Consider the following 17,521-nt stretch of genomic DNA (forward strand, 5'->3'; position numbering starts at 1 on the left):
GCATATAGATTGCAGCCATTTTGCTTTTATTTTTACATATAAATTAAAATTATGAGCAATTGGTATCGTAACTAATAAGTAAAGTATATATTTAGTACTAATACGAGGAGGGCTATCCAATACGACGCAAATACCCATGCCATTATAAAGTAAACATAGAGTGCAATGACCCTGGTGAATACAGGTGTAATTAATATTAATATTGCAGGTGTTATTGTCACATAGTTTTCGGTAGAAAAATAAATAAATACCTATACATGAATACATAGTTATTGTTAGCGAAAATTTAATTAGAACTAGTTGTTTGTCCTTTAAGTTTATTAATTTTTCCAATTTCACTCTGAGACCTGATCGCGAATATTGGCGACGTCTCCGATTTACGAACCAGTATAGTGGCATTTTTGATCCACACAAACTTATATCCATGCAACTTAGCAGCTTCACGACAATCTCGAAACAACTTTTTGTTTTGTAATGTAAGATGTTCGTTTATGTATATTTTCCGTGAGTTACCCACAATATTCAGATCGTCAGTCTTAAGTCCCTTGGATAAGCGGAACGCACTCAGTATATTATCCCGAAGGTAACGCGATGACACTTTCACTATAATATTTTTTGGGCGATTATTTTCATCAGAACGGGCATGTGGTACCCGATGAATAGCTAGTATGTCCTTGCGTTCTATTGGGTATTTAATCACTGTCGTAATTGATTCAAATAAGATAATTAGATTCTCACCGCGTTTTTCGGGTACAAAACATATTTCTAAGTTATTTTGACGTGATTGTTGTTCCATGATGTCGATTTTATTTTGCAGGTTACATAATTTATCTGCATAATCAGCCATAGACGATAGTTTCGAGTTTTCAATGCATACCTTCATATCAGAGTACTCCTTGTATTGAAACTCAAGCGAATCCTTCAATGCAGATAATTCGTCACTAAGAACATTATATTTGCTGTTCTAATTCGAAATATTTGTTTGCATACTGGTGTATTCAGTACGCAACTCATTAACTTCACTCTTTATCTGTAACACTGCGGTACTAAGATTAATTAATTCATTTTTTATGTTTGTGTTAATGTTCTCATTTAATAAAGTAATGTTATTTACAAACTCTGTTCGTAACTCGGCAATCATACTATCCATCTTGTTGGAAAGTGTGTTTCCCAATTTTTCCAAAGTAAAAGATAAGTCATTTTCTGATCTTTTCCTTTTTCTAAACGGCGTCTCGGTGATTTTAGCAGCGACAAGGTCGGGATTTGAATGATACTGCTTGCTTGGTGACCTCAACATCGTTCTTTTTCACGCATATGACACAGGTTCAACTATGAGTGGGATGGATATATAATCACTGCACTTACTAATAAATGCAATCTTCAACATAAAACACTGGACTCTGAACTTTATTTACTTTTTATAATGGAGTATCTGAGTAACATAACCATTAACTAGCACGGCTTGAATGCGACTGAACTTAACATAATATACTGGCTACATTCTGCGTTTTAGCTTTTTAAATTGCCGTCTTACTTCCAATGATCATGGGTTCTATATTTATATCTCCCTGAAACATATATATGGTTTCAGGGAGAGGTTTTTTAAGACAATTTATACAGCGCCATCTAAACCCAAGTTAAGCTAGCTAAAGCTTGTATTGTGGGTACTAGAGAACTGATACAAATACATAGTTTTTTTTTTAATACGTACATATTATAGAAAACAACCAGACTGATACAAACAGTCATACTCATGAATACAAATTATTGTGCAGTGCGAGGAATCGAACCCGCGACTATCGATAGTAAGGCGGTGTGCTAAAACCGCTGACCACCAAGGCCATCAAGTTGTACAACAAATGTTTGTTACGCACATCGTAACGAACTTTCATATCCTTGCGGGTTGGTATACCCTGTCTATGTATAATGTTATCAGGGATATAGTGCAGCGCGGCCGTGACCTGGAGGGAGTACTGAAGCAGTATATGACACACGTGAAGCCTGCCTACCAGAGTTACATAGCGCCGTGCATGGCCCACGCAGACATCATAGTACCTCGCGGGGGAGACAACAAGGTCGCCATACACCTCATAGTGCAGCACGTACATAAACAGCTGCAGCTGGTGAGTATATATAAGCAGACTTATTATACACCTAACATTTCAATTATGTGTAATGATATCCTCTGAACCACACGATACAGACTTGCATGTCTAGTGTGTGGTTCGCCGTAATGTGTATTAAATGTATAAGTGTTTTATTGACCAATAAAGTTTATTATTATTATATTATAAACGTAGAATGATTTTGGAAAACATAACTTAATTAATATTTTATCTATGACCTCACACTAGGCTAAGTATGTATCGTCAAAGTAATATTGGTACGATGATCAGAAATGATAATAATTTTGCATTTATATAATAGTAATGTAAGAAGCACTAATTATGAAGGACGACTGTGGCTTTGAAGCCGGCTACCGCAAGGGAAACTCCAAGTAGCGCCCGTGACTTGTGACACGGGTGTAGGTTTAAAAGGCCCTTTTAGAATGCATTAACACTCACCTTCACTACTTGCAGCTTCCCCCCAGGCCCTACTAAGACCGGGATAAACCCGTTGCTAATACAATTCACTTTAATATCTAAAACACAACTGGCACACTCTGCGCTCGTCGACTGAATGCCGCGGCTCACGCAACGAAAGAGGATTATTCAACTACCGACCTCCGTATTTATAGACCAAAGTCAGTGTAGTAGGTTGGTATATAAATACTAGATGGCGCTATTTACAATATTCGTAATAATCCTTACATTGGGTACTTCATTAGTACTAAAAACAAACTACCTTCTTTTAGTATATTTTTAAAATATCGGATTTTTTCTACAATAATGATGTGAATTCTAATAGTAATAAGTAATCCTGGCACGGTCGCACTATTGGAGGGGATTGTTAGTAATGTGTACTAATGATCCCATTGCTAGCAAATTACCATGTCAGGTCGACTTCCACGAGGTTCCCCCTGGAAACCATCGTGATAAATTCCCGGTGAATTTGTCACGTTGGGCTAACTGATCTGACTTCATGTTCATCTTATCATCCTCCACTGGTGTTCCGCCAGCGTAAACCGTTAGCGCAGGCGGGTGCAACATTTCATTATCATCCACTAAAAAAAAAATAGTAATAAGTACATGACAAAATATGATAGGAATAACATGTACCTACATGTATTTGTTAGTGCCCGTGTGTGTGTGTGTCCATATTATGGTGTACTTATGAGTTAATTGATCAGGATATTTTTACAATTTGAACAGGTAGCATTGTCGCAGGAAGATATTTGTGTGTGAGTGAGTGAGAGAAAGATAAAACGCCTGGATAGGTGTATATATTTGTATTTAATATAATAGTAAGGTTAATTCTTACTATGTATCAATTAACTATAAATATAATAATTGATTTCAGCGCGGTTTTAAAGTCAGAGAGAAGCTAGCCGTCGCTCACGTGGGACAGCCCGTACCGGACTCACTCTACGTTCTAGAAGATACTCCACAGGTAATATAAACGAAATTATTAAATATTATATTAAAGTTTTCCGCCCGCCATTTGTCTTATCAGACAACTCCATCCTGGTGGAGATAATGAGGAACAATATGGTCTTATGTAACGGCTGATAAGCATAAGACTTTCCACGGAATTATCTGTACATCATACATGTTAAAATCACTAGTTATCATGACGACTTAGGTTCGATACCAATTGACCAGGGAGAGATACCCCAAGTAGTGCCCGTGACTTGTGACACGGGTGTAGGTTTAAAGGGTCCTTTTAAAATGCATTAACACTCACCTTCACTACTTGTGGTATCCTCCCAGTCCCAACTAATACCTCCCAATGGCTACTATATTCACAATGATATTTCTCTTATTTGTTTTATAATAACAAACGCTCCAGCATTCGTCGTTACGTCAGTTCAGTCATCAATCTACTTGTCAATGTTACAAAGATTATTTAGGCTTTGTCCTCTGCCGTTCCGTTTCGGGTTACTCTGAATGCCTTAGATCAGGGTTTCCCAAACTTATTCGTATTATAACGCCCAAAATAGGATATATAAAAAAAAATAGGAAACTCCCAATTCCTATTTTTTTTGACGCCCCTCAACTTAGCCCCCAATAATACTTACCAATTGTAGCCCTAGCCTAGTAATAGGTTAACAGAAAAATATTATTAGAACATTTATAATGTTTATTAGAAAATTAGAACGAAATCAAAACATAAGCAGAAAAATAAGAAGAGATATTTATGTGACTGGTTGGTTAATGTAAAGGGTGTGCTACTTTCATTTCTTTTTCTAAGTTATCATATTATATATATATATTAATCTATGTTTGACCTGTCATCATCATCATCGCCGCCCGGAAGACGTCCACTGCTGGACATAGGCCTGTTTGACCTGTACTTGTTCTTAATTTTAGGAAGCCCTGCCTTAGATAAAGAAACATGATCAATAATCATGTATTTATCATTTTAATCATCATTTTACCATTTTAATTAATTGTACCTCACACGATAATTAACATACATGATAGCGCAAACTCAATACAATGACTGTTTTCATTGTTAATTGATTAATTTAATTATATTCGGCCTATTTTGATCAAATCACTGTTATTTAATGTTTAACATAATGAAGTATTAAAGTTAAGGATTATTATAAATATTGTAAATAGCGCCATCTAGTACTTATAGACCGAACTAAGTTGTTTGTCATAAGATATTCGTTACGCCTGCTTCTCTCCCTACTACACTGACTTCAGTCTATAAATACGGAGGTCGGTAATTGAATAACTCCCACCCCGACGACACTTTTACACACACACGACACCGTCCTCGCCGGCGAAGACGACGACCTCAAACACACAATATCGCGCATTCAACCGGGCGCCTGCGCGCGCCCGGGCGCTCCACACCGGTGCCCCTCCGATCGATCCCCCGTCCAATTCAAACGGGAATCGAAATTACGACGGCCTGAGCCGAGGTCCGAACCCCTAATGGTGCCCTCAGACTAAAGTCGTATCCGTCAGACAGGAGTTTGCCTTCAGCCGCTCTATAAGTCCTTCCGCGGGTTTGGAGTGTCATCTGCACTCGCCCCTAACGTCCGGTGAAGCTGCAAAGGCCAGCTTCGGCCAACAGTATCAGAGTAGTCCGAAAAAAAAATTTAATAACTCTCTTTCTGTGTGTAACCCTTGCACTGAATACATCTCTAGAATTTGATAAAAGTGTTTATTATTTAATTATCGTAACGATGAGTTATCTGGTAACAATATCCGCTCTTACATACATATGGGATTTAGTAGGAGCAAATGTACTTTAATTCTGTCAGCAGAACTTCCATTTATATCCCCATCTTAATTCATCCTCTCCCCTGGTCCTCATTGCAGGTGCAAGGTCTCCACACGTTCATCAGAAACAAGGACACGCCCCGCGACGAGTTCATCTTCTACTCGAAGAGGCTGATGCGTCTTGTCATAGAGTTCGCTCTATCACTGCTACCATACTCCCCTCACGGTGTCGACACACCGCAAGGATTTACATATACAGGTATGCCTTCTCCCATTACAGTGACGCAAATTGGTTTTGATTTTGACTGGTTGGTATGTATGTATCGCTCATAACTTCTGAAAAAGTTTTTATAATACTTTTTTTTTTACAAACAACGTCATCTAGACCAAGCTAAGCTTGTATTATGGATAGAATAGCATAGAATAGAAAATTATTTATTCAAATAAACTTAATTTAAGCACTTTTGAATAGTCATAACAATTTGTTCCGCCTATCTACCACTCGTTCGGAAAGCTGTCTCATCACAAGAAGAACGAGCAAGAAACTTGTGTGTTGTTCTTTTAAATAATCCATGTAAGTTTACATTTTCAAGTCGAAACGTGTGAATACAAACTACAAACTATCTCTAGGAAAGCAGACGAAGTCGTGGCTAACCGCTAGTTAGTACATTAGGAAATTCACAACTAAACAGCTGATTGGCTCTTATTGAAGTTCGTGAAGATACATTGAATAATATGCACGGATATAGGCAATACTTTATCTCTAAGTAACAAAACGAAGTGACGGCTAACAGCTAGTTTCAATTATTGGTCAGGTCGTAATTATCTCTAAGAAAGCAGACGAAGTCGCGGCTAATAGCTAGTTTGAATCATTGGTCAGATTGTAATTATCTCTAAGAAAGCAGACGAACTCGCGGCTAACAGCTAGTTTGAATCATTGGTCAGATCGTAATTATCTCTAAGAAAGCAGACGAAGTCGCGGCTAATAGCTAGTTTGAATCATTGGTCAGATCGTAATTATCTCTAAGAAAGCAGACGAAGTCGCGGCTAATAGCTAGTTTGAATCATTGGTCAGATCGTAATTATCTCTAAGAAAGCAGACGAAGTCGCGGCTAACAGCTAGTTTGTATCATTGGTCAGATCGTAATTATCTCTAAGAAAGCAGACGAAGTCGCGGCTAATAGCTAGTTTGAATCATTGGTCAGATCGTAATTATCTCTAAGAAAGCAGACGAAGTCGCGGCTAACAGCTAGTTTGTATCATTGGTCAGATCGTAATTATCTCTAAGAAAGCAGACGAAGTCGCGGCTAACAGCTAGTTTGAATCATTGGTCAGATCGTAATTATCTGTAACAAAGCAGACGAAGTCGCGGCTAACAGCTAGTTTGAATCATTGGTCAGATCGTAATTATCTCTAAGAAAGCAGACGAACTCGCGGCTAACAGTTAGTTTGTATCATTGGTCAGATCGTAATTATCTCTAAGAAAGCAGACGAAGTCGCGGCTAACAGCTAGTTTGAATCATTGGTCAGATCGTAATTATCTCTAAGAAAGCAGACGAACTCGCGGCTAACAGTTAGTTTGTATCATTGGTCAGATCGTAATTATCTCTAAGAAAGCAGACGAAGTCGCGGCTAACAGCTAGTTTGAATCATTGGTCAGATCGTAATTACCTGTAAGAAAGCAGACGAAGTCGCGGCTAACAGTTAGTTTGTATCATTGGTCAGATCGTAATTATCTCTAAGAAAGCAGACGAAGTCGCGGCTAACAGCTAGTTTGAATCATTGGTCAGATCGTAATTATCTCTAAGAAAGCAGACGAAGTCGCGGCTAACAGCTAGTTTGAATCATTGGTCAGATCGTAATTATCTCTAAGAAAGCAGAGGAAGTCGCGGCTAACAGCTAGTTTGAATCATTGGTCAGATCGTAATTATCTCTAAGAAAGCAGACGAAGTCGCGGCTAACAGCTAGTTTGAATCATTGGTCAGATCGTAATTATCTCTAAGAAAGCAGACGAAGTCGCGGCTAACAGCTAGTTTGAATCATTGGTCACATCGTAATTACTAATTATCTCTAAGAAAACAGACGAAGTCACGACTAACAGCTAGTTTCATTCTCCTAATCTTTGGTCAGGTCGTAAGTGCGACGTGGAGAAGATCTGCGGCGTGTCCATCCTCCGAGCCGGGGAGACCATGGAGCAGGCCGTGTGCGACGTCTGCAAGGATATACGCATAGGGAAGATCCTCATACAGACCAACCAACAAACTGACGAGCCAGAGGTAAGTGTATACACATTAGTATATCTATATACGTACTAATATCTGTAACTGCCACTACTGTGGCAGATTTTTGTGACCAGAGACAATTTATATTTGATACTAGCTGTGCTCGCGACTTTGGAAGCCCTCAAATGTGAATTTAATTTTCCCCGTTTTTGCAACAATTTTCTCTGATGCTTGGCTTCTGTTTGTTGTAGCATAATGTTATACTGCTTAAAGCCTTCCTCGACAAATGGATTATCCAACACAAAAGAAGAATTTTCAACTCCAACCAGGAGATCCTGAGCGCGTTCAAACAAACAAACTCTTCAGCTTTATAATATTAGTATATGTTTGGGAAACTACTCTGCTACCAAAATGTTAGGGAAGCGTCAGTCATTTACCTTTATGGTTCTGCGGATTTCTCGGGCTTCAGGGTCTCGAAGGTATCTTCGCTAGCTTTCCAGCTTCACAGTAGGTTAACACAGTTCTAATTTATTTTAATTCACAACACAATGCGCGCGCGCGTCAAGGCCGCTGTACAGTCCGTTTGTTACTAGTTAGGGAGGGGAAAGGAACGCGCGGGAACAGAAAACTAACGGACTCTAATATAATATAATATCTGTGCTTACGATGATACAGGGTAGATTTTGAACAGTATAGATGTATGTTAAGTCTATACCTCGGTTCAGTTATTCAGAACAATGCCGACATAGACCGTGATGTAAGGCACAGAATTAGTGCCAGACGGATTAAATGGCGACAGCCTTCAGAAACAATATGCTACCCCCGAATGTCCTTAAAGCTAAAGGGTAATAAATCTGATATAAAATCTATCATTTTGTATGGATCTCAATGTTGAGCCGTAAAGGGGACGGACGAAAGGCGTGTGCATGTGACAGAAATGCGAATGTTGAGACAGGTGTATGCAAGTAAAGTGTATATATGAGGAAGTTTGAAAGTTGTGCCAGTTATAAACAAATGAGAGGTAACAGATTGACTTGGTATGGGCATGTTATGTGGAGGAGCGAGGATCATGTCTTAAAGAAAGTATATAATATGAACGTGGATGGATGGAAAGGGAAAGGACAATCAAAAAATGATGTGATTGTGCGAAAGATGATATGAATAAAAGGAGAGGATAATCCGATATGGATCAGTGGAAGATGGTGATATATTGCGCCGACCACAAATAATAGAATACAAGCAAGGCAATGATGTTTGTTTAGTTTGTAAGAAATTTATAATGTGGGCTATCAGTAGCCTGAACTACCTGCTGAAGCGACTAACTGAGATCAAGACCTGGTTAGGTTCTCAAACGGATTCAAAATAGATGATGTGGGATGCAGAATACGCGGAGTAAAACCCAAAATCTACAACTATATAGGCTAGGAAAACACACGGCAGATGGCGCTAATGGAGCTTTGACTGATATTGGTCATCCACATTATCCATCCGGTCGTTTTGTGTCTGATAGTAGCTAGAGCATCGAGACGGAGCGTTAATTGACACAGGTTTTTTGCATCCCCTTAGGGGGGTGAAGTTTGGGATCTCGAGGTTAAACCTTTTGCCCCGGAATCAACTGCTGGGACAATAACCCCGAGTAATTAGATTAACAGCCTCTTGTGACGGGTTACCAATATTAACTTAAATACGAGCAAGCGTCTGCAGTTGTATTACCTGCTTCTGCCAAAGGATATCAGGGACTACCCCATGGTATATGGTACACTTCGTACATATATATTGTCGCGGGTAGATAACACTAGGGCACCGAGACGGAACGTTGTGTAGCACGATAGTGTGTGATGGTGGTAGCTCGTGCCACTAGAGCACCGAGACCGAACGTTTGTTTGTTCGGCAGCTGTACTACCTGCGGCTGCCGAAGGACATCAAGGACTACCGCGTGGTGCTGATGGACGCGACGGTGGCGACGGGCGCGGCCGCGCTGATGGCGGTGCGCGTGCTGCTCGACCACGACGTGCCCGAGCACCACATCTCGCTCGTGTCGCTGCTCATGGCCGAGATCGGCGTGCACACCATCGCCTACGCCTTCCCCAAGGTGCCAACCCCCCACTCTCTGGATCCCACTGGTTATGGACCCTTCACACGGCAGCCAGATGGGCGCAGTAAAAGCGTACTAGGCCCGTAAATAATAATAATAAATGTTAAGAAAAGAAATGCTCATAGATAGGATGAGTATGAGGTCAGGTTAGGTTAGCCCATTGTGACAAATTCACCAGCAATTTATTAAGGTGCTTACCAGGGGAAACCGCGTGGACTTTAATCTTACTTACTTAGTACATGATGTAATTAGTCCACATTTCTTACTCCAACATCCAACAAACTTTCTATATATTTCATAATATATATTGTACATATAATATTAGTTATATATGCATAGTATTTTCTCAAAATATAAATATGCGTTGCATGCCTAATGGATTCTCCTATTACCGGATTGAAAAGTTACATTTGAGCTGTTGTGTATGCTGGTAAACTGTAACACAGATCAGTATTACAACTCGTAGTTGAACTCGTTGTATTTAACGAAAATAACCATCACCAAATTCAACAGGTCAAAATCATAACCTCAGCGCTAGACCCGGAGATAAACGAGAAATTCTACGTATTACCCGGCATCGGCAACTTCGGCGACCGGTACTTCGGCACGGAACCATCCGACGACGAGTGAAAAAGACGGATTCAGCGAGAACGGTACGTGCGACAGAGATAGATGTAATCATATTGGCGATGCGAGAATCTGAGTTATTCGTATCGTTAAGGTTAATGCGATTCGATAGGTAAAGTTATTGCGATTGCTGATAATCGAATTACTAATGAGTAATTCGTTACATAGGTTAAGTCTACGTCCAATGAATCAATGCCATTCATAATCGTATCAACTCGAGCATGGAGGAACACTAATTACATTAGGTTGGTAGTTTCTAGTCGGATAACGTTCCGATAGAATCGAATGATTCGAATGATTGTCGGAATCGAGTGATTAGTATTAATCGCGTATCGCTAATTGTCAACTAGTCCATCTACGACTTGTGTATACGCAATTGTTAGTGTAAGTCTAATTCACATCTGATGAAGTGCATTATGCACAAGATAGGCTGTGTTTACACTGTGACAATTTTTCTAAAATCTCTTATTTGTAAAAAATGTCGACTTAAACTATTTTTACTGTAATAATGTTTTGTCATTAGCTACCTTTACACGTACGCTCATTCACGCGTGTATCTGCCTTCACGCAGGAAAGAATGTGCATGTAAACGTAGACAAAGGGAACGAGAAAAATCGAGGGCGCAAATTGTGTTCTGCAATCGTGCGTGCTTTAGCGCCTTTTTGTAATGTCTAATTATCATTACAAAATGGCGGACTCTGACCATGGAGTAGAAGCAGTCGTAGAGTTATTGATAGAAAATAAATCGTAAACGTTTTTCTAGAATATTTTTTTTAATAAAAAATATAATTTTAAAAGATAGTCAAATGCAAGCTCCATGATTGCGCGCGTTGGATTCTCGCGCAAAATGACGCGTGAAAGAATGTATCGTATAATATATATAAATGCTGCTAATGTTAGTTACATAAAAAACCTATGATCGTCTATAGCGCCTGGGCCAATTTATCAATAAGACAAAAAATAATTTCAAACTAAATGACAAACAGACTTAATAGTCAATTTAGTAGGTAAAATTAGTATATTAGCTTTTGATCAATAAGAGGTTTAGTTCTCGCGCTACTTACTAGTCCCAGTATCGTTTTTATACGGTATTTTATTACAATATTAATAAAATTATAAATATATTCAGACATGTAATAAATAATTTTAGCATGCTTTTGATTGAAAATATATTTATATGGTGCTTTTTTCGTGCTGACGTCGAAGTTTTTACCGAAATTGTCACTTTATAAACCGGCTAAATATATAAATATATGTATTTATATACATATTTATGTACTTATAAATACATACACAATTATTGTAATGTTTATACCAAAAATTTATTATGTTAAAATATGTATATTAATGAACTTACTATATGATATTGGCACATCGATACTTATTAGATGAATCGAATTTTTTACTGTTATTTATTTATTTATTTAATTTTTTAATGAAGTAAATAACAACATTGTGAAAGAGGCTATATGGATGGACATTCGAAAGTTATTTGCTTATGGTAATACCACATTTAGGCACTGAATGAATCCCAAAAATATGTAATATAGGTAAGGGGCTCAAAATAGGATTTTATTTCTAGACTAGCAACTCCTTCGTTGGAATTATTTTTTCCTATGTTAAAATGGAGCCTATAACTAAAACTTCACGTCAGTATATTGGCAAAAATCACATTCATTTCCATGGAGTAGCTTTTGCAAGATATAGTTTACATATATCTTTTTCTATACATTGGAGAAATTAGGCATTTAATTTCATGCCTTAGTTTTTATAAGGTACATCTACATACATACTGACAGATGGACAATTGTTTCATATTATTTTAATATATTCACAAAAAAATATATAATTCAGTGTATTTTATTACATTTGTATTAGACCATTGCAGAAAATATGTTCTACTATCATAGACGTGGTGTATTTTTGTTTTAAAAGTTTGGTTTTTAACAGATTTTTTTATTTATATACCTTCAATGCATATAAAATCAAAACATATAATTTTACATATGGTGAACTTATCACCATGCCGCATTATCAATCAGTCAACCAGGGGTGACAGACAATAATTATTTACGGAGCAAATATAAATAAATTATATAATGGAGAATACACATACAAATATGTATAAATAAATAGCTAATAATATACATTTATTTACCATATATAAATACATATCTAAACATCTGTATATCTTATATTATGTGTATATATTTTTTTTTTGGACAATTCACAAAGCGCCTTCTAGACCCAAGTTAAGCTAGCTAAAGCTTGTGTTATGGGTACTAGATAACTGATACAAATACATAGATATTTTTTTTTTTGTAAATACATACATATTATATATAGAAAACACCCAGACCGATACAAACAATCATACTCATGTATACAAATGTTTGTGCCGTGCGAGGAATCGAACCCGCGACCATCGGTCGTAAAGCGGTGTACTAGACCGCTGGACCACCGAGGTCGTCAATAACTACTAACGTTTACATGCAAGAGTCCGAATATATCCATAGACAACTATTCATACTTCCACAAATCGAATTTAATTGACGGCTTGTGAAAACGGTTATTTAGCCAATATATTTCATAATAGTTTGTTGGCTTTAAATATATTTTATTCAATGTATTCATTCCCTAATTGTGCTGCCGTTAACTAATTGAATATTAATTATTACATAATATATAATAAGAACTCTTTGAAAATTAATATAAAAAATATATATATTCATTTTAAATTTTTATACAAATCTATTGTAATGAATTTAAAGTATTTTCACGGTTACACACTTGTAATGTAGTATGACTTTTTTGTTATATTTTTTTTCGGACTACTCTAATGCTGTAGGCCTGTACAGCTGGACGATAGGGAGCGAGTGCAGATGGAAGGAAGGACTTATGGAGCGGCTGAAGGCCAACTCCCGCCTGACGGATACGACTTTACTCTGAGGGCACCGTTAGGGTTTCGAACCTTCGCTCAGGCCGTCGTAATTTCGATCCCCGTTTGAATTAAACAGGGGATCGATGGACTCTATTCTCTGCATTTAGCCTCTCCTCTAGGCCATTGTGTAGAGTTACGCTTAAACACTCACAAAATTATTTTAAATTTATTTTATGATGTATGACCATATATACTTTCATATGCAGTTCGTAAAAACCTGTTAATTTGAAATTACAAACAGATTCTTCAATTTTATTTATCTGTATAGATAATGCAATTATATCTGTAGTAATATGAATTTATTTGCGTGATTCCTAATAATTTAAGACTTGAAAGTGAATTAGTAGGTACACTAGGTTCCTAGTACCCAATATTTTAGGTAGATGTGATAGGGAATTCTAGATTCTTCTAGAATTGAAATTTTCCTTTTTATATCGCATACTGAATTGATATAAAAAAAACATTTTTTTTTAATTTACTTACAGTTGAAACTGTCATTGAGTGTATTATAGAAATAATAATAAATAGCTGAATTATATTTAAAACAAGTTTATTCAGGAAACAATAATTACAATTACAATATGTTACAATATGTTACCCCCATATTCAATTAAACACAAACAAATTCAATATAAATTATTGCCAAAGTTATAAAAGTCAAAATATATTTATGATATATTTAAATAGCTAAAATTAGGTTACAACTATTTTATTTACGATAATAAAATATTATACAAATTTATTTTATTATCAATTAAAAAAATAAATAGTATTTTTTGTTATATGAATTATTTAACTATTATCTATTTTTTTAACACTTTCTTCCAATTTTTCCAGTTAAAAATAAATAGTTTTAAACATATTTACAATTAAAAGAATTACTAATTGTTTGTTATGTTAATTACTTAACTATTACCCATTTTTGGACACTTTCTTCCAAATATTGCTGTTCTAACATCTTAGTTTGAAAAAAAAAATAGTTTTAAACATAATATTTATATAATTTCATTAGACCGTTTATTAATAAGTTGATTTATGATTGCAGGGGTCAATTCTATTTATGAAGTACATGTATCTACAAAATATATTTATATAGAGCTTATAAGAACGCATTTTATTATATTAACTGTCGCTTTTTAATTAACTAAGTTGTTTTATATATATTTATGAATTTTATACAACATCAGTATGTTCGTTATCTTATCCAAGATAAGTTATTGTTTCATCTTATCCAATGCTCTAATTTTCTCCTAATGGCAATGAAATGCCATCCAGTATATTCTGTCAGTATTAGTTTAATGTCTGAAACAGTGGCCTTTAACTTCATCCTATATTTAAACAATAGTTACAATGATTGAGAAAGTACATCGCTATACGAAAACAAAAAAAAATAAATGGATATTATTTTAGAATAATTTTACACTATTTATTTGACAGCATTCGTGTGCTGTCGGTTAGTTTTAGTTACTAGTTCGTTATATCTCAATCGTTTCTTTTTATCTCGACTGAACGAAGCGCATACTTTTAAATATAAGATTGTTTTTTCTATAGTCTTTCTTTTGCTTTAATAGCGAATTAGTATAAGGATATATTTTAAGAATAATTAATAAATACTTTCCTACGTTTGATATTGTGTGTTATAGTCAAAACTCTTAACGCATCAGAATTGTATGCTTATTGAACAAAAACTAAAAAAAGGTAAGAAAAAAGTCAAAAAATTATAGTACTATGACTACACTTGTAATATTTCTGTCAACACTCGGCACCCTTCCATTAGTTTATGTCGCCACATAACTTAGATTTAAGTTCAGTGTAGTCAGTCCACTTTACAACTCCGCGTTGAGTGTACACGTTACTTATAATCCATATAGCTCACTATAGTTACTAATGTAGTTCAATTGTTAGACCTGTCTACTAACCACCTAAATACTACAGGAAACAAATATATTAAGTAGCGACACCTCATACGCTACAGTGATGAAGTGATAACTATCGCGCTACACAACAAACGGTAAAATGAGGTTAGCAAAGCATACTTATACCAATACAGTCGTCCATGTTGTATATATCATAATTATTTTGGCATTCAAATGCAAAAAAACATTGTTAAAAGCAAATAATAATTTTATTTCTAAAAGATTTTGGATTTTTTTTTTTTACTTAAAAGATGTTATATTAAACATTTGTAAATTTTTACTACAAATGGTTTACGAGAAAACTAAGTAACATTAATAAATAATAATAAACCCTGGACAATTTACACAGCGCCATCTGCGTCGATGTTAAAATTGACCTAAAATGAAAAGCTAAGTATCATGGGTACTAGACAATCGATAAAAATACTTAAATACATACATAACATACATAGTCAGAAAGTCATAGTCAGAATAAACCAATATTATATATTTAAAAATTTACTCAAAACAATATACATTACGTAAAAGTTTAAGTTATTGTTGACTTTTTTCTTGTCCTTTATTTTTCTCAAACTTTTTTTCGAAATGTTAAGAGTTTTTATATACTTAATATTTATACACATAATTGATGTTCCTTGGTGAATGGTCAGTTTTATTAATGTTGTAACTACGTATAACTTAACTGTGGGTTACGGCTTGTGTACATGTACGGTATACATTATTTATATTGTTAACCGGGTCGAAACACGAATAATTTTATGGTAAATAAAATTACTTACCTCTCACGACGTTTGACTAAGAGTCGGCTTGGTTGCGGTAGCGGTAACCCACCGCTACCGCAACCTAATCCAAACGTCAAGATAGGTAAGTACCTTTATTTACCATAAAATTATACGTGTTAAAACCCGGTTAAAAATATAAAAAAATCTGTATTATACACGTATGTTTAAAAATAACTATAAACCCATTATGTCTAATATAAGTACTTATTAATGTAAACAAGTCAGTGTAAATGTAATTGATAGTATAAAAATATTATTCAGATGTATATAAAAGTATTATAGTTCCATAAATAATTTGTAGAGAAATAAGAAATGCATTTTCCACATAAAAAATCCTTCGCTTGTCTATTTACTAAATAATTTATAAAACACTCTTATAAATGCATTATAACTGACATTTATATACATATGGGATTGGATAAGTTAATGCTTGCGTGAAAGAGAAACATAGATGTGTGCAATAGAGAGAGAGATAGAGAACAAAAGAAGGAATTAGAACGAATAACAGTAGAATGGAGACGAAGAAATAAATGGAAGATTGCAGACATAAGTAAAAGCTATTATTATTCTTACTAAAGTATATACAAGGGGGATTGAATAGGCTGATGCATGAAGTGGAACCTTGCGTGAAAGAGAAATATAGATGTGTCCGTGAGAGAGAGAAAGTTAACAGGAAAAACAAAAGAAGGAATGGTGAAATAAATGGATAATTGCAGACATAAGTAAATCCAACTAAATCCCATATACAAGTGGTTTATTTAACTTACACATGTATAAATAGGTTATGTAATTAAAAAAACGTAAAACATAAAATGTTATACCCGTTGACATGTATTTATATGATGCAAAAACCATTTTGTAAATTGTAGACATTGATATATATATATGTATACTTAAAAAAAATACGTATTCATTAAGCAATATACAATTTGATAGTACAGTAACTGAGTTGTACAAGTGTATTTAGTCGTGACTTTGTTTATCATATAATGGAAAATGTGGCAGTTATAGTAGGGTTGCCGCCATTTATAAATTTTTATTTTTTAAGTTATTTAAATATAGAACTTTGGATAAATAACAAATATAATAAATTGTACACATTTTCTTTTTCATTATTTCATTAATAGTACGGTTGGGAGCCCTACATATTATGTACATACAGGCGATTTGATTAGTATTAAAATCTTAATTTTCTTTTCTATTTTGATTACGTACTGGCACTTTATATGGAGTATATGCCCTTTCTCTAGATGGTAAAAAGTCATTGTTAAATAATGCACGTATTACACATTATGTACAAGATATCCATGCATCTAATATGCATTTTGCATTTTTGTATAGTAATATAACAAGACACAAAGAATTAAGAATTATTATTGGACCTTTTAGTTATCTAAATGCAAATTACATCATCGACACAAAATAGAAGCCAATAAATTTCAATTAATTTGACATTTTGCGTTGTCTTCTATCTCGCTCTCACTTATTCAAAAGCAGATAGAAGCTCATGCAAAACTATGTTATATCGTCTTTACAATTAGCTATGGTGTCGATATAGAAATTTTTACTGGCATTGAAGGTTGAAATTTACATACGCCTTAC

General features: G+C 35.2%; 1 protein-coding gene across 2 annotated transcripts in view; it reads left to right on the forward strand.

The window, feature by feature from the left end:
• LOC131851499 (uridine-cytidine kinase-like 1) overlaps positions 1–10,868 on the forward strand; it is a 44,074-nt gene extending 33,206 nt beyond the window's left edge. For both annotated transcript variants that reach the window (XM_059202005.1, XM_059202006.1), the window contains exons 7-12: positions 1,937–2,123; positions 3,460–3,549; positions 5,436–5,595; positions 7,467–7,612; positions 9,453–9,650; positions 10,167–10,868. In XM_059202005.1, the coding sequence (XP_059057988.1) occupies positions 1,937–2,123; positions 3,460–3,549; positions 5,436–5,595; positions 7,467–7,612; positions 9,453–9,650; positions 10,167–10,283 (898 nt within the window). In that variant the 3' untranslated portion in view covers positions 10,284–10,868. The remainder of the gene's footprint in view (positions 1–1,936; positions 2,124–3,459; positions 3,550–5,435; positions 5,596–7,466; positions 7,613–9,452; positions 9,651–10,166) is intronic.
• Positions 10,869–17,521: the final 6,653 nt, after the last annotated feature.

The sequence above is a fragment of the Achroia grisella genome, unplaced genomic scaffold (genome assembly GCF_030625045.1).
Source record: "Achroia grisella isolate CSIRO2021 unplaced genomic scaffold, CSIRO_AGI_Agris_v1 utg784, whole genome shotgun sequence".
In the NCBI taxonomy this organism is placed as follows: Eukaryota; Metazoa; Arthropoda; class Insecta; order Lepidoptera; family Pyralidae; genus Achroia; species Achroia grisella.